The 26,580-nt window shown below is 39.7% G+C and overlaps 1 protein-coding gene across 3 annotated transcripts in view; it reads right to left on the bottom strand.

The window, feature by feature from the left end:
* Positions 1-26,580, bottom strand: part of MPPED2 (metallophosphoesterase domain containing 2) — a 197,174-nt gene that overhangs the window by 120,298 nt on the left and 50,296 nt on the right. For all 3 annotated transcript variants that reach the window (XM_077321960.1, XM_077321963.1, XM_077321962.1), the window contains exon 3: positions 11,949-12,130. In XM_077321960.1, the coding sequence (XP_077178075.1) occupies positions 11,949-12,130 (182 nt within the window). The remainder of the gene's footprint in view (positions 1-11,948; positions 12,131-26,580) is intronic.

Below are 26,580 nucleotides of genomic sequence, written 5' to 3'. Positions count from 1 at the left end.
ATACTGTTCCGGATCCAAATCAATTATTACTTGATCAAAAACATATATAGGCAAGCTTTCAAAAATGAGATATACTCCCACCAGCTATATAGTAATACAGTCCCAGGATACCTCTAGCTAATAATTTTACTTCATGTGTGATTTAAGAGATTGAGTACTACATGATTTTTCTTCAAAGATAGTCTTGAAGGAAAAGTCCAGAATTCTATGCAGCAAAGGTCTTTTGAGGGCCCTTTAGTTTCCCCTGAACATTTTCTTCTTTCAACACTAACAGCTGATATGAGCTCAGGGCCTTCTTAACCTTCACTACAATTCAGGCCCCAAATACATAATTCAGCCGTTCTCAACTTTTTTATCATTGAGAAATCCAAGAAACAGTCTTCAGGTTTTGAGAAACCCCAGAATTGGTATGACTGTGCAAAATATGGTTCACATAATCAATATCACGTATTTAGTATTATTCAGATTCTGGTGGTATACCAGTGCTTAATTTCTAAGTAAATATGTATTTGTGTGAGTGTCTACAGATACAATGATAAATACAGACACAGCTAAACTTTACAATACTTGCAGTTCCATCCTAAGAAGAACAATTCAGTGGAATGAATGGTAAGGAAAATGCAGTCAGTCACAGAAATTATAATCATTGTGTTCATGGGAAAGGTCTTATATTGCTCATGATAATGAAATTCTTCCATATGTACAACCGCTTGTCCTGACCTGGATAGCACAAGATAGCTAAGTAGGGTCAGACCTGGTTAGTATTTGGATAGGAGACTACTAGAAGAAGAAGAAGAAGAAGAAGAAGAAGAAGAAGAAGAAGAAGAAGAAGAAGAAGAAGAAGAAGAAGAAGAAGAAGAAGAAGAGTTACCGCTTTTCCTTACACAAATTAGTCTCAAAGCGGCTTATATTCGCCTTCCCTTTTCTCTCCCCACAACAGACACCCTGTGAGTTAGGTGAGGCCGAGACAGCCCTGAAATTACTATTTGGTCAAAACAGCTTTATCAGTACTGTGGCAAGCCCAAGGTCACCCAGCTGGTTGCATGTGGGGAAGCGCAGAATCAAACCTGGCTCGCCAGATTAGAAGTCTGCACTAGGGTTGTGCGATTCGGCTGCCGAAGCAGCTGTTCCGTCCGGGCGCAGCCAGCGCTGCGCCGCGGGGGGGGGAGGGCGGTGCCGGCAGCGGCGTGACAGCGGGCGCAACCACGCAGGTGCGGAATTCCGCACCTGCGTGGTTGCGCCCGCTGTCACGCCGCTGCCGGCACCACCCTCCCCCCCCCCCATGGCGCGGCGCTGGCTGCGCCCGGACGGAACGGCCGCTTTGGCAGCCGAATCGCACAACCCTAGTCTGCACTCCTACTTAGAGGCAGGCAATGGAAACCACTTCTGAATGTCTCTTGAAAAATTTCCCTGCATGCCCAGGGAAATGCTGATCAGGAGGTGAATTTCTCCCAAGCTAGACTGGCCAGGGACTCTGTTTTTTTGGGGGGAGGGGGCACAATATGAACATGGATTTATGGTCACTGTGGATGGGTAGGTAGTAGTGAATTTTCTGCATTCTGAAAAAGGTTGGACTGGATGACCCTGGAGGTCCCTTCCAGCTCTATGATTCTAAGAACTGTGTCTAGCCCAAGGACACCCAAGCACTCTTTACAAAGCATATGGATAACCAATACTATTGGGAACAGTACTATTCACTAACATGCACCTTAATCAAGATCAGCTGAAATTTATGTGTTTTGAGGAAAATACCAAATTGTTGAATTTTAGCACTAGCCTAATTTTGGCTTTGCCAGCTATTCTTACCATGAAGGAAAAATATTTATAATTTCAGTTCAAAATTGCTTTACTCTAAGGCAACCAGAAGCTGTGCTCTGAGTCTCTAACAGCAGCTGAACTGCATAAATTAATCAGTTGTAACTCTTTTCCAATATACAATGTTTATTTTACCTCCTAAATATCTATTTTTTGAGAATTTTTGTACAAGCAAAGGTTGCTAAATCATGCTGGATGAAGATATTATGAAATTAATACTTCTGCAAGTATTTTTGATTAAATCATTAACCATATATTTCTTTGTTTTCCTAGAACCCATCTTTCTTAAACTTTGGCTGTAGGAGTTTGTTATAGCAAACACCCTCCAGCTATAAGATGTTATTTACTAATCTGGAGCACTGTGGCATAAAAAGAGAAGAACACTTCAGCAAAGCTAGTAATTAACTGTGAAAGCTAACATAATCCTCACTCATCACTTAAGATCAGTAATAATTTGCATCTTATGTATATTCTATACCAGAAAGACTTGGGTATTCTGTTTTTACAGCTGGCCTTTTGGAAGCATTTGTTTATTGATGGTTCAATTGCTTCCACTATAACTATATGGTGTGTCTTCTCTAGTCAATTGGCTAAGCAAATTCTTAATATGATTTTAACATACTTAGATAAAAAGGTATTTGTCATAGTATGAAAGAAAGAAAGAAAGAAAGAAAGAAAGAAAGAAAGAAAGAAAGAAGAGAAAGAAAGAAAGAAAGAAAGAAAGAAAGAAAGAAAGAAAGAAAGAAAGAAAGAAAGAAAGAAAGAAAGAAAGAACCTTCAAAATTACTTACCTTGAATTTGCACACAGGGTAAAGAAGTCATAATAAAATTCCAGCAAATTTACTTCTATACCACCAATCCATCTATAAGGAATAGTATTTTTAATATGTCCCCTAAAATAAGGATTACTAGAGCATTCAAATACTCAATCTAATTGACTACATACACAACCAAATATTTGTCTCCCCTGGTTTCAGCCTGTGTCCTCTATGCCCTCACTTTTTAATTTTCAGATAAAAGATAGTATTTTGTGGTAGCATTTTTTAACCCAAGGTTACTTCAGATAACAACTTCCTCATACTATTTTAAAAAGATTATTTGCTGTTACATATATTGAGGCTTCTGGGTATCACATTTCAGATTGCCCTTTTCTCAAGAATCACAGTGGCAACATATGACACTTCTCCATTGTTTTTGTATTTGTTTTCACAATAATGTTATCTCCTACCAGCCTACTTCAAGTTCCACTCCCCACTCCTTCAGTTCAGCCAGCTCTTGCTTCTCCTCCAACTAACACAATAATTTAGGCTCAATTTAGCGTATATATTACTGGTATTTTTTTGTTCCTACAGCATATCATTTCTTTAATCCCACCCCAGTTTGTTACGGACACATTTAGACAGTCAAAATGTTGCTGCGACTTCATTTGAAATATTATTTTTATTTATTTTTCACATTTATATACCACCCTCCCTGAACAACTGTTATTTTACTTCACCAAATTCCATGTGAAAAATCAAAATAAAATTGGATCAACAGTTGCCAACTTTGGGTTGCAAAATTCCTGGGGATTTGGAGAAAGAGCCTAAAGGGGGTGGGGATTAAGGAGTATTGTCAGAAAAGTATAATATTAGATTCCACCCTCCAAAGTAACCATTTTGTCCAGGGAAACCCATCTCTGTAGTCTGGAAGTTAGCTGTAATTCTGGGAGAGAGCCAAGCCCCACCCAGAGGTTGGCAACCAAACTGAGAATTGTGAGTTAATGCCACATTGTTCAAAAATTATAAATCATAGAAATTGCTGGAAAATTACCAGCAACAAAGTAAATTCCTAAGTTTCAAACAGTAAAGTATATCACTGGAAACAGCTTGTGAACATGCAGCATTATATTTGGAAAGGTATAAACCCATTTCCACACAAAAACTTTACCATGTTTTCTCCAGTCTATCTTACAAAGCATATTGCTTTGTGAAATTTTATTCATAATAAAATCTTTCAATGACCTGTAACAATTTTCCAACAAGATGCATCTGCAGCCCTTCATTTTCCCTAACACTGAGGAAAGTCAGGCATTTTCAATGTAATAAACAGAAGCAAAAATGTCAGGGCTTAGAAGATGCTGGCTAGTGGCCCAGTGGAATCAGAGGCTTAATTAGCAAGTCAAACAGAACATTAATAGCCAGTAGGAAGCATGGTTCAAAAAGCTGCCTATTTTTCTTGTAATAAAGAAAATAAAGACAGTAATTCTAGAAACCTTTATTAACCCCCTAGTAGGGGTAATTACATTAAGGTGAGGGTCTGCCACCCTTACATTAACATAAGTTGCCGCATATTGGTTTTCAGTGACACGGTAATTCCTCTGACACTGTGAATAAATGCTAACTGTATAGTTTTGTGGCTCAAGCCCTCTTAGTAGGAAATGGTTTTTACAGACCTTCATTCACTGGTTGCTTGACCAGAGAAAATTCATTTTCTACCACAAAGAACAAACCCGTGAGACATTCAGTTGAGGAAGCATTTTCTTAACTCATTCTAACATAATGCTCACATTCACCAACCATTATGGTTAAGCCAAAGGGAGAGAAATAGAGCAACAACGGAGTCCTAAATACTCTCTGTCACCTAGTCTGAGCCTTATGGTCATGGCCATATACAACATAAAATTTAAAAAAGGCTCTGTAATAGATGGGGCACTGCCAACCAACTTTAAATTGAATTACACAGCCTGCTAATCTTTATGATGAGATAAAATTTCTCTGAACACCACACATTACATTAAAACCTCCAGTGCTTTCTCTGCTAGCTCCAACACTTTCTGTTTCTCTCTACACCTGCAGTACTGAAAGTATTGTTCTGCACAAAAAAGTAAAAGGGATTCTATCATTGAGTACAAGGTTAGTATGTATATTCCGGGGGAGGTTGTGGGTGTCTGTATACTACATTTTCCCACTAAATGACTGCATTACTTTGTTAATTGTAAATATGTGTAAGTAAATAATACGTGGAAAGTAAATAAGCAAAAATGAAATATATTATCAGGAATATACTGACATATAGTCATCATTATCATTATCATTACTAATATATAAAGCCCAAATGGAAATGTTCAGGGAATTATGAGCACTTCTGAGTAATATAGGTTTTTTCATTACTGATTTCTATATTGGCTAATTTTGCAAGTTTTCATTTAAAATGTCTTCATCTTTGGCTACTTAATTTCTTGAAACCACTCTATGCTAATGTTAACAACCACCTGCAGCAAAAAGTGATGAGAAAGGCCAGTCCTTAAATTGTGATATGTTTCTCAATTCCCAACATACAATTAGAAAAGAATTTTGGAATTATCTGCACAAAAAGAATCTAAGGCTGTCATTACTTTTCAACAAAAATTATCACATTTTAGATTGTGGACTAATAACCAGCAAATAATTAAGAAAAGACATATAAAATTTCCAAAGTATGCAGAATGAAATTATTTCAATATCTACAACAATTATCTTTTTTAAAACACTTTTGGAAAATTTCAGGAGACTTCCAAAGGGAGGTAGAACTAGAGTTGAAAAACTGTATACATTGTTTTTTCAATCTCAAGCTGTTTCAAATTAATGCACAGTAGACACTGTCAAAAGGTCTACAAAGGGAACTGAAAAGGCCCCTATCTTGAAAGTGAAACTGGAAACCTTGAAAGAGAAGTTTTCTCCTAAAAAGGTAGTAAAATTAACCACTATAACCCTACCTAGGGCATTCACACTTCATCAGCATTTCAGTTTAACTACAGATCTTGAAAATATAAAATGTATAAAAATAATGAGGAGTTGTGTGCAACAAATTAGTTCTTTAATAGTAATTCTCCATCCTAGATAAAAGGGATGAAACATCACAGTTTAAAATTATTATATAATATAATAATACATTTTATTTGTATCCTGCCCTTCCACTTTGCTCAGGGAGGTTAACAATATTTAAATCACAAATGATCACGGTAATCACTGAAGTGAGCTAACAAATCAAACTATTTAAAAAATAGGCTTGTTTTCTGTTGCGATTATTTTACTGCAAGATATTTCCAAAACTGTTTGTGACATTAAATTAGTTGAAAGATGGCTGCATGAATCTATTTTGCAAATGTGGACCAAAAATAGATAAACAAATATAAAAAGTGCTAAAAGCTGGTAATATTGATCCAATTTTCAATATTTTTCCTTCTAGATAATCAGCTCCAATGGTCATCAGATATGCCTATAATTTTACCATTCTGTGATCTAGGAAAATGCATTGTTCCAAATGCTTGTAATACCATGCTTTCAGTGCAAAGTCAAGCATATATGCCTATTTTAGTACACATGGATGAGTAAGATAAAACTATCAATAAAATAGTGATATTAAATTAAATTTAAAAGGTAAAGACTAAATAGTAATTGATTACATGAATTAAAAAAACAATTTTAATATAGTGAATTCAAGGAACTATTAATCCAGCTATCTTCAGTTACTCCATTTGTTCTATGAAGTATTCCAAACCTGTTTACATTTATTTGGTTAGTCACTGACTCCCTAGATATGGGGAAAAGGTAAGCGATAAATGCTTAAATAAGTAAATATAAAAATAAACAAGATTTTCAGAAGACCTAACAAAGACAAACATGAATTAATATGAAACAGTCATTCATTCATTTCTTTGCTCACAATGAATCTCTACCTTATCTTTACCTCCCAAGAGTTATCAACTACGCTGTATTACTAAAAAGCTAAATTAGATTTTTCCATTTTCTAACATCCCAAAGTTGCATATAACTATGATCTCCAGTGCATCATATAAAAATATGTATCTTGAGAGGAACACTAACTACATTAATATCTCAAAATAAATAGAAAGTGTGGCCCATCCTTCAACAACTGCACTGACTTCCAGTCGAATCCTGGATCAGGCTTAACATTCTGGAAATCACCTTTAAGGCCATCCACGGTCTGGGCCCAGTGTACCTAGGGATCACCTCTCTGCCTTCACTCTTCAAAGAGCCTTATGCTCTGCTACTACCAACTGCCTGGAGATCCCTGGCCCCAAGGAAGCTCGATTGACCTCAACCAGGGCCAGAGCTTTTTGTATCCTGACCCCTACCTGGTGGAATGAGCTCCCAGAGAAGATCAGTCCCATTGTATACGGCACTGGTCAGACCACACCTGGAGTACTGTGTACAGTTCTGGAGGCCTCACTTCAAGAAAGACGTAGATAAAATTGAAAGGGTACAGAGGAGAGTGATGAGGATGATCTGGGGCCAAGGGACCAAGCCCTATGAAGATAGGTTGAGGGACTTGGGAATGTTCAGCCTGGAGAAAAGGAGGTTGAGAGGAGACATGATAGCCATCTTTAAGTATTTGAAAGGTTGACACAGAAACAGCATCCTGCCCTCCTCCTCTGTACCCTTTCAATTTTATCTACATCCTTCTTGAAGTGAGGCCTCCAGAACTGCACACAATACTCCAGGTGTGGTCTGACCAGTGCCGTATACAATGGGACTATGACATTTTGTGATTTTGATGTGATGCCCGTTGATATAGCCCAAAATGGTATTTGCCTTTTTTACTGCTGCATCACACTGCCTGCTCATGTTTAGTTTACAATCCACAAGTACCCCAAGGTCTCGTTCACACACAGTGTTACCTAGAAGAGCATCCCCCATCCAGTAGGCATGCTTTTCATTTTTCTGACCCAGATGCAGAACTCCCCCATAAGGGGGAGGAGGAAGGAGGCCCTGATCAGATGCTATCATGGTTTGAATTCCTCTGGCCTCAACCATAGGCTTGGTAGAAGAGCTTCATCTTGCAAGACCGGAAGAACTGGTCGAGTTCCATGAGGGCCCTGATCTCCCCACAAAGCTCATTCCACCAAGTGGGAGCCAGAGTCAAAAAGGCCCTGACTATGGTTGAGGCCAGGAGCCTCTTGTGGCGCAGAGTGGTAAGGCAGCTGTCTGAAAGCTTTGCCCATGAGGCTGGGAGTTCAATCCCAGCAGCCGGCTCAAGGTCGACTCAGCCTTCCATCCTTCCGAGGTCGGTAAAATGAGTACCCAGCTTGCTGGGGGGTAAACGGTAATGACTGGGGAAGGCACTGGCAAACCACCCCGTATTGAGTCTGCCATGAAAACGCTAGAGGACGTCACCCCAAGGGTCAGACATGACTCAGTGCTTGCACAGGGGATACCTTTACCTTTACCTTTTATGGTTGAGGCCAAGCATATTTCTTTTGGGCTGGGGAACACCAACCATTAGTGTTAACTAAACACAGAGCTCTCCCTCTCATTATTTTGTTTGGACTAATCATCACAATGACATAATAAACAACTGAGTTTTATAATTCAGAAATCTTTGAAGAGGCATCTCATTTGGCAACCATAAAAACTGCCCTAACAGCTGCTAAGGTCACCAACATTTTGTAGGGTGTCAATGATGCTGCCTGCAATTCACGATATGCGCTGCATGATCCATACAGCAGGGAATGCCAATATGCAACTCTTATGACTGCAATACAACACAATGTCTTTGGCCAGTCCCACAGAAATTTAATGAATCAGAACAGAGATCTGAAATACAAGATTAATGAATCATACATTTCAACAACAGTAACAATAATAATCTTCTTCCAGCTCAGTGGTCTATTTGAGAACATACCTACAGGATCAGATTACATATAAAAATAATAATGACCATATATAATCTAACAGCATTGGAGATTACTCAGATCTGTACAAAGCCAGGACCAGTTTATTCCAACACATTTACACTCTCAAGACATCTCTAAATTCACTCGAATAAATAACGTAACTGCACATTTTCTTTGTATTCATAGGTTTTTCTGCTTTTCCTAGCTCACAGAACATGAAGAGAAATACTATACCATGTCACTCTGTAATAACTACAGTTTTAAGGTATTTCATTTTCAATATGTAATTGATTGCAAAGGATTAGAAAGTGCATTGTGATAGAATAATATGAAGAATATATATGGAGAAAAAGGCACTAGTTATAGCATTATAATAATTTTAATTCTTCCCTCAAACTCATAATGCTGTGTTTACTGCAAGGTCAGTGAAGTTACTATAAGGGATTTTTAATGAAAACAATTATAAATTTAAAATAACTGTGTTTAAAGCATTTAACAGTCACTAAGGTCAAGTGATTACAGCAGTTACAAGACCCCTGGGACACGTTCACACCAAAACAAAGTGAATAAATTACCTCAGCAGGCGTGTGTAATCACTAAGTGACCACAAAGGTCATGCAGTGTACAAGCCCAGATGACTTTCATGCAAAACCAATAATGAAAATTTATCAGTCAAGAAGACTGGGGGGGGGGGGACTCAAGGTAAAGTAAACATTAACTGATGGGCTACTGAACAACGGAGGTTAGAAGACAGGATGCCGGCCTTCATTAAAAGGATACAGAAGTGGCAAAAGATATCAAATGGAGGAAAGAGCTGGACAAAAAACTTTCATTAGATGTATTGAAACCAAACTAGTAAAACCTTTACTCAGGACTTAAGGATTTAAAGAGGACTTTCAAGTTCCAAGTGTTAAGGTAAAGAGTTGATCCTACACAAATATGCCAAAGAACCAATTATGAATAGGATGTACAATACAATGACAAGAGGATTTTTTATATCTTTGCTGTGATCCTTGGACATCATAGGAGGATTTAACCAGTTCTGAATTTGGGTTTGTAGACAAACTGAGAAGAGACACCATATTTGACACTGGACTCCCCATTCAGACCTAATTTAGATTGCTCTCCTAAATGAAAACTTGGGGGAAAGAATGCTTTTATTAAGCAAGGAAACAAAAGCCCCCCCCCAAAAAAAAACCCAGATTAGTGATGCAGATTTGTGATTTATAAAACCCAAGACTCTGAATATGGTCTAGCATGAAACGGGGCTCATTAGAAAATCTTTATTGTCAGTTATCTCTGCTTCCTTGCCCACCAAAAAAAGCCCCTATCTTTGGGGGAAAATGGTGATGGCTTGCTACTTTCACATCTCATAGGCCCATTATGCACGGGCCATAATGCCCGCACTGGCGGTGGCAGCGCTTTGGGGAAAATCCCCGATAATGCTTGCCGCCACCGCCAGTGTGGGCGCGTCCCGACCCAGGGCTATGAAAGGCCCACGGGAACTTCCGCAGCTTCCTGGGTACGCCGGGGGCCAGCAGAGGCTGAGGCAGGCCAACGCTGTGCATAATCGCCAGCGCTGGGTCTTTTGGCCCGCCCAGCCCCGACCTGCGGTGTCCCATCAGGGACACCGCATGCCCCTGTGGGCTCTGTGGAGCTGAGGACCTGGCAGGGGCGACTCCCTGCCCCCACCAGTACATGTGGAGGAGGCTTGGCCCCCCCACTCCCTCCCCACCTTTGCTTACCTCGGCTGGCAGCGATCCGGCCCTCCTGGCCCCAGCGTAAAGCACGCACGCACAATACACCAGGGAAACCAAGTATACATGGGAAACGGCGGGGCATTGTGCCCCGTCGCAATGGCACGGCGGCTGCTGCAGTGCATAAAAGGCCGTAGTGAGTGCCATATGGAAATGATGCTGTGTATTCTGGAATATCACATTCTGCTGAGATCATGGGATTTTTAGGTTCTTCATTCCCTGGCTTGTATAATTCTCTGCCTACTAGTTCAACCCAAGAGCCCCGGAAGTCATAAATTCTATGATCACATTCTTGCTTCAGCAGTAACTTTTAGAAGCCAGGCTGGCTGTATGGGTACAGCAGCCTTCTCATTGCTGGTCACCCTCTCACCTTTATCTAAATTAGGATCCCCCCCCCCCACCTTGGTAAGTGGGAGAGGACCAAATGTCAAGGAAAAATGAACAAATTTAGGATTTCTTCTTGCCAAACACTGAAAGTCTTGAAGTTTTTCAGCATTCAAGAGAAAATCTTGGGTAAAAAACCCTGCAAAATCTTAATTGTTTTTGAGATGAGATCTGCACACCACTATAAAACATAATACAAATTCAGCATGAATTGTTTTCAAAATTATTGTAATTCTGTACTCCTTTCACATATGACAGACTATTTCCTTTTGAAGCCAGTATATGGCCCTAATGTGCACAAGAAAGAGAAAAACAATATCCAATAGAAGATAAAGATTATAAGATATCAAACAGGAACAGAAAAGCCAGAGGATGGACAGTAGAAGAGAGACAGAGGAAAAGGTAAAGAAAGGCCAAAATGTGAAAGACCAGGTATTTCATTAAAGAAAACACTTTTATGTACCAAAATGTCATTTCTCTGATCTCCCCGAGGCCTTCCAAGAAAATCCAGTGGGATTTAATGATCCTATTACGAGCTGTTACAGGCCCAATCAGCAGACTCCAGCTATAATAGTGCAATGTCACAGCCTTGCTTTAAAAGACTTTTTATATAATGATGTAACTTCATTTAGACATTAAACTTTTTTTTAAGAAGACCAGCTTACTCTTTAGGGTTGTCTGGTCATTTTATAGTACATTCCTATTCATGCAATAGATTTAGAACTGGAGTAACTCTGCACAGGACTCTGCATTGCCCCTCTTTCTACTTCCTCTTCCCCTTTTATAACGCAAACTGAATACTGATACTGATGACAAGTTACCTAAGCACATACAGTTGGGGCTCAAGGAGCATTTCTCTAAAATGACTCACTTAATTCTGCTGTATTGAGCCCCTTCCAAGTCACATTGCACAGTGCATAAGCAAGAAAAAATGTTTATATTAGTTTTTATTTATTTATTTATTTATATTTATATTTATATATCGCCCTCCGCCGAAGGCTCAGGGCGGTTTACAGGGAACAGGAAACAGATACAGATAACATGGACAACAGCTCAGGTATCCTTCAGGATGTTCACTGGAGAGGGGTTGGGAGCTTCTGCAGAGTGATTTAACCTTTATCTATGCAAATGACCCAACATCATGAACTGTATGTATAAAATCAAATATCTAATCCCTGCTTAATTAACAGAATCATATTTTGACTATGCAGATAATACAACAAGAAACCTAGGTGTTAGAGTGAATGTTCTTCAAAGCTCTAACACAATTAGAAGGTTGTGACACTTGAGCAGCAGAGGTTAATTGAAGCCACCAAAATGCAGTAATTCCTTACCTAACCAGTCATTAAACTTCTTAACCTCAGAGGGCAGCCCCAACTCAGTGAAATCGCCTGTGTGAAGCAAGATGTCTCCATAAGGCATCTGGATTCCATCTGTTCTGGAGTGTGTGTCTGAGATGCAGACAAATCGTGTGTGTCCTGCTGGTTTCGGGGTGTCATATGGAATAGGGTCGACCCTAAAGCAAACATAAGAGAGCTCATTAAAATGAAACATGCAACTATTGCTCAACATATTTGGCACAGTCTTGTCACACTGCAGACATACTGCCGGCAGCTGAGGATACCCACAAAGCTCAACAGTCCCCATTTCTCCCCTCACCTACATCTACATAGGCAAGGTAAGATGTTAAGAAGAATGGGAGATGTGTGCATGTCTCACACATCGTCATCTAGTCCTTCACATCTTAATGCAAATTGCTCATGCTCAAGAAAAAATAACATGTACTAGTTCAGAAGAAAGACTGAGTGAAGACTGAAGTGGGGGACTGAAGTTCCAAAATGTTGTCTGCATTTATGCTTGTGCATAGGTGTAGGAAAACAGAAAGTCAGGACACTGTTAAGCTTTGTGGGAATCCAAATGCAGACAAATGGCATTAATGGATCATGCCCACTGTATCATAATATAAATGCTGATATGTATTTTATTTTTAATTATTTTTCCATTTATATCCCACTCCTCCCAGCAATGCTAGCTCGGCATCAACAAACTTAATGCATATAAAGACTTACATTTATACACATTATCAAATAACATTTTCTAGAAACAGAAATAGATACTTTATATTTTGCTACGCATCTTGCTACACAATCAGATTAGTCACTGAGCAAACTGTATCTATGAAATTTTACATTTTTTACATCATGGCAATGGCAAAGTAACTCTTAATTCCTGTGGCAACCTTTGGCACAAAAGATACACACTTTCCTACTTCCATTTGTTCACATTCCTATTAAGTTTCCTCCCCAGGCACCACCCCAAATCTCAGCAGAAATTTACCAGACCGGAGTTGGCAACTTCTTTTAAGTATGCACAAACCCTTAACTTTTTCTCTTTTGCCTTTGCAATTGGTACTCAAACATAGAATCTGTTGGCAGAAGGAGTTACAATATGTATTTTAAAGTAAAGTACAGCAACAAGTAGGTTGTCTCATGTATATCATATCATTCTTTACCAAATCTTACATGCTGAGAATACAGACAACAGCATTGATCTAGCTGTTCAGCAAAGACTCAAATTTGACTCTAACCTGAGGAGCCACCCTCCCAATTTAACTGGCTCCTTTTCCAACAGGAGATCCACCTTTTTGGAAAAAAAGGTTGGAGAAAGACTTCCAGCTTCACCAAGTGGGGTGTCTAGACACAGGCCAATATGGTGTAGTGCTGACCAAGACGGGAGAGACTTGAGTTCAAATTCTTATGCAGACATCAAACTCACCATCAGATCACTCACCCTCTCTCAGACTAATCTACATCACAGGGAGTAAAATGTAGACAAGGACCATGCACCTTAGCCTAAACTCCTTAGGGAAATGTCATTAAAACTGATTAATTAAAATAAGTAAATAAAATGCAATATACAATTAATGGATTTCCCCTATGCCCAGAAATTAATCAGATTGCTTCCATAGACAAAATATGTTCCTTGATTGCCAGTACAATTGTGATTATACACAGTAGCAGGTTTATATTTTCTGCCTCCCTTCCCACCTTCTGTAATAGTAAAGAAAAAGTGGGGAGGGGGTTTATCACAATATGGCTTTCTATGGCTACTATCTTATCCCCATCAAGAGCACTTCCTTCAGAAAATGAACTCCTGTTTTCTGTGCTCTAGCCTACCTTGTTCAGATCTCTCTATATGCATTAGAGATGAATAGATTCATCAGACCTGCGGAACCTCTGTACTTATATATTCTTACTATAATTCCCTTGCTGCCTCATAGCTCATTCCCAAACACATTTTCTATTTTCAATTTTCAAGCTTTTTTTCCCTACAGGGGAAAAAAGTATTAGTGGTTGTAGATGAATAAAGATCATTTTCTGCAGCAAGCTTAAAATAACCTAAACAGAGAAGTATTCCTAATTTTTTTAATAATTTGATCTTTTTATCTTCTAAAACTGTAAAAGTATTATAGGATTTTTTTTAACTTGCCCTGAATATTCAAAAGTTTAATGTGTGAAGCTGATGCAGAAATAAAGTGATTGGCAAAAATATGCTTTGTGTGATGTCATGTTGTTTTTACAGGTATAGAAAGGCAAGTTTAAAAGTTTGCAATCCTAACATGTAGCCATTATGAGTTTGTCTTTATTTCTATCATTGAATGGTCCTCCTGTCTCTTCAGTCACTTCTTTCCAATCACCTTGGTCAGTAGCTCTAAAATGTTAAGTTTCACTTAATCCTAACACTGACATGAGAAGCACCATGAAAGTACCATTGTCCATACAAGAACTTCCATTGTGGGTAAAGGCTGTGAAGGAAAAACACCACTGAATAAATTTGCACTTTCTTCAGCGTAGACTAACTTAACTTTACTCTCAAAGACCTTTTCTGCATGAGGGAAAAAGGCTGAGCTGGTCTGGCAGCAGGGCCAATCCCCGCTTGCAGATGATGTTGGCAACAGCCCAGCCCTGCCTCGGTCCTGGACCAAATCAGGTCTTCATTTGCCCCGCGTCAAGGGAACATGGATTCTTCCAGTGTTCCCTTCCCTGCCATGGGCACCATTGGGGCCTATGTTGGCCCAGGCCCATCAGGAAATGAAGAGTTGGGCCTTCCAGGCCAAGCTCCTCCTCCACCCTATCCTGGACTAACTATGATGTTCCAGGAGGGACACAATATGCCCTAGGTGGTTCCACAACACTGCACAGTGCCACTGAGCTCCCTGAGGCATTTTTATTTCTGTTCAGGAACAGGAAAAAAATGGCCCCTGTCAACCCCTATCAACAGGAAAAGAGAGGTTGCAGTTCACCTTGAAATGGAGGTGGCTTTACACCCCTTTCTCCAGGACCAGTGTGCTCTCTTGGCAATTAGCTGATGTGCCTCAAGCTAAGGAAAATGAGAAGGTAGAGAACCTCCCCTTTCACTCCAGATACATAAAATGCAACAGTGTTGGGGAGAGACAATCCTACATGCTCATAAATAAACTGGTAATTTAAGAGATTACTGGTATATATTTAGTCTGGTAATTCAAAAAGTTACAGCTATGTGATCCAGTTTGGTGTAGTGGTTAGGAGTGTGGACTTCTAATCTGGTAAACTGGGTTTGATTCCCCACTCCCCCAATTTCACCCACATGCAGCCAGCTGGGTGACCTTGTGCTCGTCACAGCACCAATAGAGCTGTTCTGACCAAGAAGTAATATCAGGACTCTCTCAGCTTCACCTCCATCACAGGGTGTCTGTTGTGGGAGAGGAAAGAGAAGGCCGCTTTGAGACTCCTACTAAAGAAAAGGTAAAGGTAAAGGTATCCCCTGTGCAAGCACCGAGTCATGTCTGACCCTTGGTGTGACGACCTCCAGCATTTTCATGGCAGACTCAATACAGGGTGGCCTAGCCAGTGCCTTCCCCAGACATTACCGTTTTACTCCCCAGCAGCAAGCTGGGTACTCATTTTACCAACCTCAGAAGGATGGAAGGCTGAGTCAATCTTGAGTTGGCTGCTGGGATCGAACTCCCAACCTCATGGACAGACAGCTTCAGACAGCATTTCTGCCGCTTTCCACTCTGCGCCACAAGAGGCTCTAAAGAAAAGCAGTATATAAAAACCTACTACTACTACTACTACTACTACTACTACCACCACCACCACCACCGCTACTACTACTACTATTTCATAACAAATATGCTATCTTATTGTTTGTATGGGCTTGGTAGGGTGACATATCGGGCATACAGCAGCCTTGTGGCTCTTTTGGTCCATGGTGAAAAAGAATGTGACTTTTTGCAAGGTGCAGACTGATTACCACTGTGACAGACTTGTTCTGCAAAAACAAAAAGGCATAATGAGTGGATATTAAATCCCTGCATAAGTAGTTTATATCTGTAATGAATGGAAGATGTTATATTTCATAGTGCTCCTGATGGTGTAAAAGTAGTCTCTCAGACTATTTGAATAGTTTATAATCTCCTTTCTCCACTGAATTTTGTTTAAAGACAATATGCCATGCCTTGCAGTTAATTACATGTGACGGAAGCGACAGCAACAATAAATCCCCTTTGACCCATCATTTCCTATAAGTGTGCTTTTCAGCTTTACAAGATAATATTAAAATGTATGTTGTATGGTAACTCCTGTTACATGCCAGCTTTTGTAAACTAGTACCTTCTATATCCGAAAGGAGTAATGCTTGCTAGGATAATTTCAAACCAAAAGGGGGAAAAAACATTTGAATACAGCAGTCTTTCAAACAAATATAATCAAGAAATTCAGCCACATTGACATAAAATATTTGAACTTCAAAATATCTGCTAACCCTTTGATTGTGGGGCCATTTAGAGGTATCAAGAGGTTAATTGACTTCCCCAATATTATACAGTATCAGTAGCCACAAGTGGAAACAAATCCAATAACAGTGACCCTCTATATTAGTAGAAACACTTCCTCTCTTAATGTACTGTAAGCATTAGGTCAGCCATATTCGTTACATATGCAGAATTCTTCATACTACTAAACCAGATTCTTAAACCCTATAAAACAGAAGACATTCCCATTCTGAATTAAGTGTCTGCAAGTTATATCAAGTAAAGGATCTGTTTCGAAGAGGAGTAATGGTGACAGGCTCTTAACCCTAACCTCCTTGGCAACTCTAACAGTCATAAGAGTGTCTTAATGAACAAAATAAAATGGCATTAGTTCAGGCTCAGGATAATGAATTGAGCTTTACTGACTGTGTTATAGGGTGGCACTTGAAGATGGCACAATTACTGCAGTACCAAACAAATTAGGGAGCAAAGGGGGACAACACAATCTTCATGGGCTACTAGGGACTTGCTCAGATCATCATTTGAAACGATCTAGTATAAAACACCCTCCCAAAAATGGGCTATTTTATTTTTTATCTTGCCCACCTTCCAGGCAGTTCAGACCAGGCAATGTACCTGGCCTCTCTTCCTCACAACAACCTTGTGAAGGAGGTCAGTCTGAGAGAAGACACTCACCCAAGGTCCCACAATTAACTTTACTGCAAAGTGGAAATGTGAAACTATGATTCACCCTATCCAGTAAACCAGCTTTTTTCAAACTTTTGACTGTGTTTACTATCCAGTAAACCAGCTTTTTTCAAACTTTTGACTGTGGATGACCCCTGAAATAATTTTACAGACTTTGAGAAGCCCTTCAAGTGATGTCAGAAGGAACATGAGGATCCCTTGGAATTACAGCTCATCTCCAGGCAACGAAAATCAATTCTCCTGAAGAAAACAGTTGCTTTGGAAGGTGGACTCCATAGCATTATACTCCACTGGAGTCCCTCCTCACCCCAAATCCTGCCCACTCCCACCCCAAAGTCTTCAGGTGTTTCATGTATTATTTATCAGGTGATTTCGTTTACCTACATGCCATGAGAAGTTTCATTTGCCTTGTTCACATATTAAAGGTAGGACATTTTTTTCCATGCCTATTGGCAACCCTAGTGTTTCACTTCTAGTACAGAGTTTGCTACATGCCAGCTTCCTAAAAATGAGCATAAAAACGCAGAAAGCTAAGTCACTTAAAAGCATCTTTGAAGACCCAGTTTATCCAAACAAATGAATAGCAAGAAAAACAAGGACTTGCCAATTTGATCTGGCCAAAAAAATCCTTCCCAACACAAATTTGGTATCAAGTTTAAAACAGAATGAATTAAAACAATTCCACCAAAGCTATACTAAATAATATTTTACAGGGGTGCAAGCCATGAAGGAGAAAACTGTATTTGAAAATCTAAACCCTAGAAGATAAGATCACCTTCTACAATATAATTGTAGAATAGAAATAGATTTAGTTCTTTGCTTAAATTTTACAATAATATAGAGCTCTATTCATATCATATTCACAGATGTCACAATAAGTACAGATGAACAAAATAAACCATCCTTCCTTATTTATAAGTACATGCCCACACCCCATTCCTGTAAATAATACAATTCGATAGTTTTCTAATCAAATCTCAGAACCTTTTCTGGAAACAAATCATGCATGAACCAAATTTAGATTGTTTTATAATAGAGGCTTTTATAATATGAGCCTCTTGTGGCGCAGAGTGGTAATGCAGCCGTCTGAAAGCTTTGCCCATGAGGTTGGGAGTTCGATCCCAGCAGCCGGCTCAAGGTTGACTCAGCCTTCCATCCTTCCAAGGTCGGTAAAATTGTTGCTGGGGGGTAAACGGTGATGACTGGGGAAGGCACTGGCAAACCACCCTGTATTGAGTCTGCCATGAAAACGCTGGAGGGCGTCACCCCAAGGGTCAGACATGACTCGGTGCTTGCACAGGGGATACCTTTACCTTTACCTTATAATAGAGGCTTATTTAGGAAGAACTCTGGAAATAATCTATGCATAAGCAACCTAGGAAAACATCCTAACATGGTCTGTTGCATTTTATTGAACAGATTTTACTCCAGGAAAAGTGTTCTTAGGACTTGCAGCCAATTATCCTCTTTCCTTTCCCCTTTGCCTTTTTCTTCTTGCCTTTTTGTCCTCAATATATTCCTCCTTCTCCATTTACACCTCCTTCCACTAATTTCACCTGCATGCCATTTTCCTTTTTCTCTACACTTTACATTTCCTAGACCTTTTCTTCAGTATTAATATGCATGCTGCCATATAAAAATCAGGAAAAAAACATCATTTAACATCATTTAAAAATCAGTGCCCGATTCTGTATGTATATTTTCAGCCATTAATCTGCTCTTTGCTGCAGGAGAACTTTGATGCAACTGAGATGCAAGGAGAGTCACATCACGCTCAGCAATTCCCACAATGCCCACCTGCACCAAAAATTCAAAATACTTTTCCAGAATTAAGGTGTCAGATTGTTGCTTGGTTAATAATCACATCAAATTCTGTAGAGATGCTATCATTAACATCACTGCTATTAATTGTTAGATGTAAACATATTTCACTAGCACAATATTATTTTAAAATAGGAGTTGAATAAATATTCCATGTATTATACTCAAAACTTTGCGAACTGGGGTTTACTACTTAATCAAATGTGCTGAATATGCAGCTTATTTCTGTGACCTGCCCCCTACACAGAGGACCACAATTTCAAGTTCTGGCTAAGAATTCACCTTTAGCACGGCTGCTGACTTAACCCTTACCTAGAATGAAGGCCAGTGGCAGAAAAGTAGGGAAACATCTATGCATGGGAAAGGACAGAGTATTAAAACTTGATTAATAAATGTGATTAAAAGGTAACGGATTAAAAATTCAGTCTCATGGACTTCTCCTAAACCCTTGAGCAGGACTAGGGTAATGGGAATTTTATACCTGCATTTGCCTTATGCAAGGTTATTAATTCAGGATAATTACCTTTAATTAGCCTTCTCTAAAATAGCACTAAAATATGAGCCTCTTGTGGCGCAGAGTGGTAAGGCAGCCGTCTGACAGCTTTGCCCATGAGGCTGGGAGTTCAATCCCAGCAGCCGGCTCAAGGTTGACTCAGCCTTCCATCCTTCCGAGGTCGGTAAAATGAGTACCCAGCTTGCTGGGGGGTAAACGGTAATGACTGGGGAAGGCACTGGCAAACCACCCCGTATTGAGTCTGCCAAGAAAACGCTAGAGGGCGTCACCCCAAGGGTCAGACATGACTCGGTGCTTGCACAGGGGATACCTTTACCTTTACCTTAAAATAGCACTGGTAGCCTAGGGCTCTATAAACAAATCTTAATAAATATATAGATCATTCTTCTGCAAAAGGATAATTAGTCAAGGATGCTGATAATCTTTAGCAAAACATTCAAATATTCTATAGGTGTACAAAAGAGGCTCAACTGCAATTACACCTGAGATGATCCCTTAAGAGTCAAAATTTGACGTTACACAGATTACAGCTTTAGCACAGAAACACAACTGTGGTATCTGGCTGTTCAGCTCCAGGACAGTTACTTTTCCCCTGGCCATTTTATCCTCAACAGTCTCACTGGAATTTATATTAAGAATATATACATAACAATTGTATTTAAATACTAACACCAACTAAAACAGACTTAACAGCCAGGAGAGGAGTATATCTGGTTTTATAGATCATATTTTCTAAAGAATTTAGTCTCCGTTTTTAGGAAAGTTCACACTTGCCCCCTCAAGAACAAAAACATTAATACCAAATAATTTAATAGACAGATTACTGGAGTCATCGCAGCATTTCTTTGCAGAGAAATAAAATTAGGCAACTTTAGCAATCGTGCTACCTTGAAATACCCTAATCTGTTTTAACACACCTGTACAATCCCTTCTTCGAACACACGTTATCTCGTTTACCTCTAATAGCGCTTTTCAGCATTAACACCACCACAGAAGCTACTTTCCATTAGCATAAAGTAAGGATATTGGCTGCCCATGCTGTGCCTTTCTTATACCTTCTCTCCTGCATTTATTTGAAGCAACATAGAACACTGTGAACACTGTGAAAAGGGTCTGCAACATGTAGAAAGCCAAGCTTTATATTAATAATGTAATAAGAAGTTTTGTGGCCAGCTGCACTGTAGGTTATCTATGAACAATTATTGGTGCTTATACTTCCATCTTCAAAAATTAATGAATTAAGAAATTCTCAGTAGGAATACCTGGGACATCCCCCATTTATCACCAGTCTCCCCGACTTGCGCTGTTGACAATTATTCTTCCAGAGTTAAATCATTTATTTTTCAATATGTTACAAAAATGAATTATGGTCAAGATAAAAATATGCCTTTAGGATACTCTTGGAAAACTCAATTTAAAAACTGTTTCACTTTCAATTTTATATCAGTGAAATGCACACACATACACAGCCAGAATAGAAAGGAATGGCAATAAAGTTTGCAATTATAGCACAAGTCAGTTTGGAAGTCAAATAGACTGAAATGCCTCATTGTACACATCCACAAATCAAAGTTAAAGCTTTACTACTTATTGAGCAGAAGCTGTTCCTAATGAGAAAATCAGATCAGCAAACAGTGCAGGAGATATGAAATCTTTGGAAACATGAATGCTCTCTAAATCTGGTTTTGGCAAAATTCATTTTTTGTGTATTTGTTTGCACAGCAGATGCTGCCATGCTCTAGAGAATATCAGTTTCTCTGACTAATAAAGTGAGTATATATTTCTTGGCTCTGAAGTGTGGAAGAAAACTGTCAGCTTAAGCTGCTTGAGGACTGAGAAAGATACAGGCTGCTTGATATAACATTTTATGATGCCGGATGAGATGCAGACTATGTAATTTACTTATAAGCAATGCAAGTGCAATCTCACTGATTACATTTTGAGACAAGAGACTGAATCTACTTATTTTGAAATGATGTCACAGTCATGAAAAAGCACAACATACCCTGTTAGAAGACCAGAACTGACATTACGTCTTTTGTGCCAAAAAAAAAGATGAGAAACCAAACATTTTAATGATCTTATTTGTTAGGTCCAGTGCAGATGTTAACATTGGCTTTCTGAAAAAGTATGGTTTGCATATCAAGCACTAAAGTAGAAGGAAGATGATGTACTCCGTTTTTCTGTTTACTTTGCATTAACCATAAGTTTAATGCAAGCCTGCACAATTTGTGATACGCCTGGTTTAATCCAACCCACTAACCATGCACAGTGTCCCACTAGACTAGAGCCTTGGTAAACATCTTGGTTTGCTGCTTAGCTGGAGAAATGGGGTCTGCCTTGTGCCAGAGCCCTCAAGGGAGCTTACATAAAACATTTGAACAATTAACAATATTTAAATTATACAATTATCCAATACAAATGCATAAAAACAACACAAGAACCAGGGAGGAGGGCAAATAACCATTATTGGGGGTATGCCAAATGTAGGTCTTCATGGGCTAGAAAAAAATGCCAGCTGAAGGAGTTTCAAAGTTTTGGTCCCATAACTGAGAAAGTCCTTTCTCAGGTCACCACCTATCTAGCCTCAGATGGCAGGAGCAACTGAAGCAGCGTAGGTTGAGTCTGGTAACAAACTGAATGCCAGTGGAAAACAGAATGCAAAACTTACAACTCCCTTCTTGCATGAATGTGTACAGAGTAATGCTTAATTAAGGTGTCTGCAGATAACCAGGTGGCTGCCTTGCTCACCTCAGTCAACAAGATGCCTCACTGAAAAAGAGGAACCCAAAGATTGAGCTGCAAAAATAATTTTTCAAAATTTTACAAATAATTTATTAAATAAAGTGCACTAATTCAACATATTAAAACATAACCATCATAATTAAAAAATAACACATTTCAAACTGCACGTGAAATAGACCAACAGAATGGACCAAACATATTTCAGAAAAGTAAAATACTTCAGAAAAGTAAAATAGTAAAAAAGGCACTCTTGATTTAGAGCTGGGAAAAAGCTGAGAGTGTTGGCCTTTAAAAGTACATATTTTAGAAGGTGGGCTCCAAATCAGATACCTTAGAAAGACTAGTTGGAGCAGATTTTTCTTTGCTGTCCAGCAAGCCTTTTGATTTTATACATAAGTGCATTATTCACAATAATTTAAACACTGAGGAAGACCCCTTGGGGTCAAAATGTGTTTGGTCCATTCTGTTGGTCTATTTCATGTGCAGTTCGAAATGTATTATGTTTTAATTATGACTATGTTTTTAAAATGGTGAATTAGTGCACCTTATTTAATAAATATTTGTAAAATTAAAAAAGTAATGTTTTTGCAGCTCAATCTTTGGGTTCCTAACTTTTCTGGTTAAGCTGGGTTTCGGTTTCCTTTTTTGGTTTTGTATCACTGAAAAGCAGTACATATTGTCAAGTATACACATATAGGTAATGAACACTGGACGGATACTCACTCATAGGCTCTCTTGACAGTAGACACAATCCAGCTAGACAGCATTTGGGCAGAAACAGACATTCCCTTTGATCAGGCTTTCTCAACCAGGGTTTCTTGACAGCCCTGGAAGGGCTTCCCAAATGGGTGTAAGTTAATTAATTTTATATATAGTAAGCCCATTGCAAGAGGGAATGCAATAGGTGCTAGGATCCAGGGGACACTGGGAGGTGCAGATCTCTCTCTGTGTGTGTCTCTCTCTCCTTGTGTCTTGGTGTGGCACGCAGCAGAAGACAGAGCACATAATTAGGGCTGGTTTGTAGGAGGGAAGGAGGGCTGGTGTACAATTTTGGGCAGCTCTCTCTGTCTCTTTCTACCTCCATCACAGCAGGGGTGGCTCTTTCTGTGTCTCTGTCAGCAGCTTGGTGCAGCTCTCTCTCTATCTCTCTCTGCCTCCCTTGCAGCAGGGTCTGCCAGGGCTCTGTGTGTCTCTTTCTGTCTCTGGTGTGTCTGAGAGGAATGTGGCTCGCGTCCAGGGAGGGAGGGAGGGAGCAATAAGGGCAAGGCCAATCAGGATGCAGCATTGCTGGCTGCACCCCGATTGGCCCTATTACAACTTGGACAGACAGACACGTACTATCTCCCAGGCTGTTTCACAGATATATAGAGGAACCATGGATAAGGATATATATTCAATTAAAAAGCTGTTAAATATATATCAATATGAATATATATGGTCATGCTGACACCCCTGTCCCAATGGCCAATGATGGGCTTGGAGGAAGTAGGAAGGGCAGCGGCCCTGGGTAGATGTGTACGCAGCTATGCTTCCCAACCATATTTTTACAATTCAGCCACTTCTGGAGTTTCTCGAAGGCAGAACGTTTCTGGGGTTTCTCAATAACAAAAAAAGTTGATAAAAGCTGCCTTAGATGGTCCAGCGAAACAGACAAATTTGTGGGGTCTTCCTGATCTCACTTGTTCTTTTTAAATAAAACAAGGCACATTTTACATATAGTGCATGTAGTCTCTTTTGTGACTCAGGCATTAGATGCAGGGAAAAGGCGGAAAGTGAGATAGCCTGACTAAGGTGAAATCTGGAAACTTTTAAGTTCTGTTGAACAGTTTAATAGGGAAGTAAGGCAAGTCTTGCCAGATCTCAGAAGCTAAGCAGGGTTGGTACTTGAATGGCAGATCACCAAAGAAGACTCTACAGAGGGAGGCAATGGGAAACCAACTCTGCTTCTCACTTGCCTTGAAAGCCCCTTGCTGGGGTCGCCATTCTCAGCATGGATAGATCTTTGAGTTGTAATCAAAGTCTTAGAAGTTGGACCAGGTCTTTTTCGGTCCTGGCCCCGACCTGGTGGAATGAGCTCCCGGAGGAGCTGTGGGCCCTGCAGGAGCTTTCAGCATTCCACAGGGCCTGTAAAACAGAGCTCTTCCACCAGGTCAGTGGGTGAGGCTGGGCCGCAAAGTCAACTGCCCCCCCCCATAACATCTATACTAGTTATAGCAGCAGTAGCTAAGACCAACTTGCACCCTCATTCTCCCTCCCCCTCGGCTGGGTATTGGAAGTGGGTTGTCTAGGTTCATATGTTTTGCCGCATCTTGGTTTACTGTGTTTACTATGTTTTGTGTTGTGATTTTAATGTATGGGGTTTTTATTGGGGGTTTTATTGCTGTAACTCACCTCAAGCCTCCAGGGAGAGGCGAGTAACAAATTTAATAATAATAATAATAATAATAATAATAATAATAATAATAATAATAATAATAATAATAATAATAATAAAGTTTAAGATGGCACTGTTAGAATACCAAAACAGCACATCCCTAAAGTCTGATTTTATTTTCTTTTATTGTTTAGCTAGATTTTTATCAATTAATTATGAATTACCCTTGTTATGATGTTTTATATGCCATTAAAGGTTTTTGAATTTTGAAGTCTGATTCTGTATCTTGCTCTGTGAACATTTTTATATGTCACAAATGCCCCTACCTGGATAGCCCAGGCAAGTCTGATCCCATCAGATCTTGGAATTTAAGCAGGGTCAGCCCTGACTAGCAAGGAATACCAGGGTCATGATGTGGGGACAGGCAATGGCAAAACACTTTCAAACACCTCTTGCTTGACAGCCAGACAATTTTAGGTTCTCATGGATATATTACACACGACATATGTCACAAGCATTAGGTTTCACAAGGACAATCATTTTGATGGTGTGACCATCACTGGTTTTCCCTCTTTTACAGTGTTCTGCCATTAAAGAAATGATGTGAATTTTGTACAGACTAAGATATCTGCAAAGTGCCTGCCAGCTTGCCTGATACAGGGGAAAACCCTTAAATGGGGCAAGAAGGATGCTAATATATCTTGAGATAATTGGACAATGATTATCAAGCAGCTTTAGGGTGGTCAATCAGATTATGCTCTAATTTGGGTGTCATTCTGAATGCATAAAAATCTGTGTCCAGGGCAACTCATGGGCACTGGAATGTAGACCTGAATCACAGTGTCAACCTTTTGATTGCTGCAGCTATTAAAATGGTATTTTGAAAGAATTATCTGGTCAGGTGTAGAATTGGATCTTTCCCCACAATGGGTAAAAACGATCCTAAACTCCCTATGGGTGGATGTATCAATTTTCTGAGAGGTCAAGGTCACCAGGAAGTATACATTTACACTGGTGCACATATATATAGGGACTGCTTCATTCAGTTCAACGGAAGTAGTCAGTTCACAAGTTGCTTTGTAAAGGAATTTCAAAGGCTGATATACTGCCCTCCTTGAAATGTATAAGGCACTTTGAACTGGCAGCGAATTTTCAGTAATTTCTTTTGGGAACTGCGGAATGATATCATTTATGTTTCCATACTGGGGCTTAAAAAAATATCACTGCATTACTCTTGCATTTCAAGAGGCTTTTATATACTTAAAAAGTTATTTATATGGCCAAGGGACCAAGCCCTATGAAGATAGGTTGAGGGACTTGGGAATGTTCAGCCTGGAGAAAAGGAGGTTGAGAGGGGACATGATAGCCCTCTTTAAGTATTTGAAAGGTTGTCACTTGGAGGAGGGCAGGATGCTGTTTCTGTTGGCTGCAGAGGAGAGGACACGCAGTAATGGGTTTAAACTTCAAGTACAACGATATAGGCTAGATATCAGGAAAAAGTTTTTCACAGTCAGAGTAGTTCAGCAGTGGAATAGGCTGCCTAAGGAGGTGGTGAGCTCCCCCTCACTGGAAGTCTTCAAGCAAAGGTTGGATACACACTTTTCTTGGATGCTTTAGGATGCTTAGGGCTAATCCTGTGTTGAGCAGGGGGTTGGACTAGATGGCCTGTATGGCCCCTTCCAACTCTATGATTCTATGATTCTATATGTTTGCTGCCTTTCTGTTTGACTTCTTCCTGCCTAGGGCACCTCATAATTAGAGCAAAACTGAGAGTAACATAAAAGTTCTTTAAAGTGATTACTATGACTGCATAGGGGGCAGGGCAGGGAAATGAGGTAATACGTGCTCTTCTCCATCCACCTGCTCCAGCTGCTGCTGTTTTAAGTCTCTACAGTGGCTATCTGTAAATTGCCCCTGTTCCTGAAGTCTGCCAGCTAGCAATCTAAGCCAAACAGCAGAAGATGTTTGAATGCCACTACATGAGACTAGGCTTTTATCAGCAGCAATGAT

The sequence above is a fragment of the Paroedura picta genome, chromosome 2 (assembly GCF_049243985.1).
Source record: "Paroedura picta isolate Pp20150507F chromosome 2, Ppicta_v3.0, whole genome shotgun sequence".
Classification (NCBI taxonomy): domain Eukaryota; kingdom Metazoa; phylum Chordata; class Lepidosauria; order Squamata; family Gekkonidae; genus Paroedura; species Paroedura picta.
This window is presented reverse-complemented; position numbering and strand designations above follow the sequence as displayed.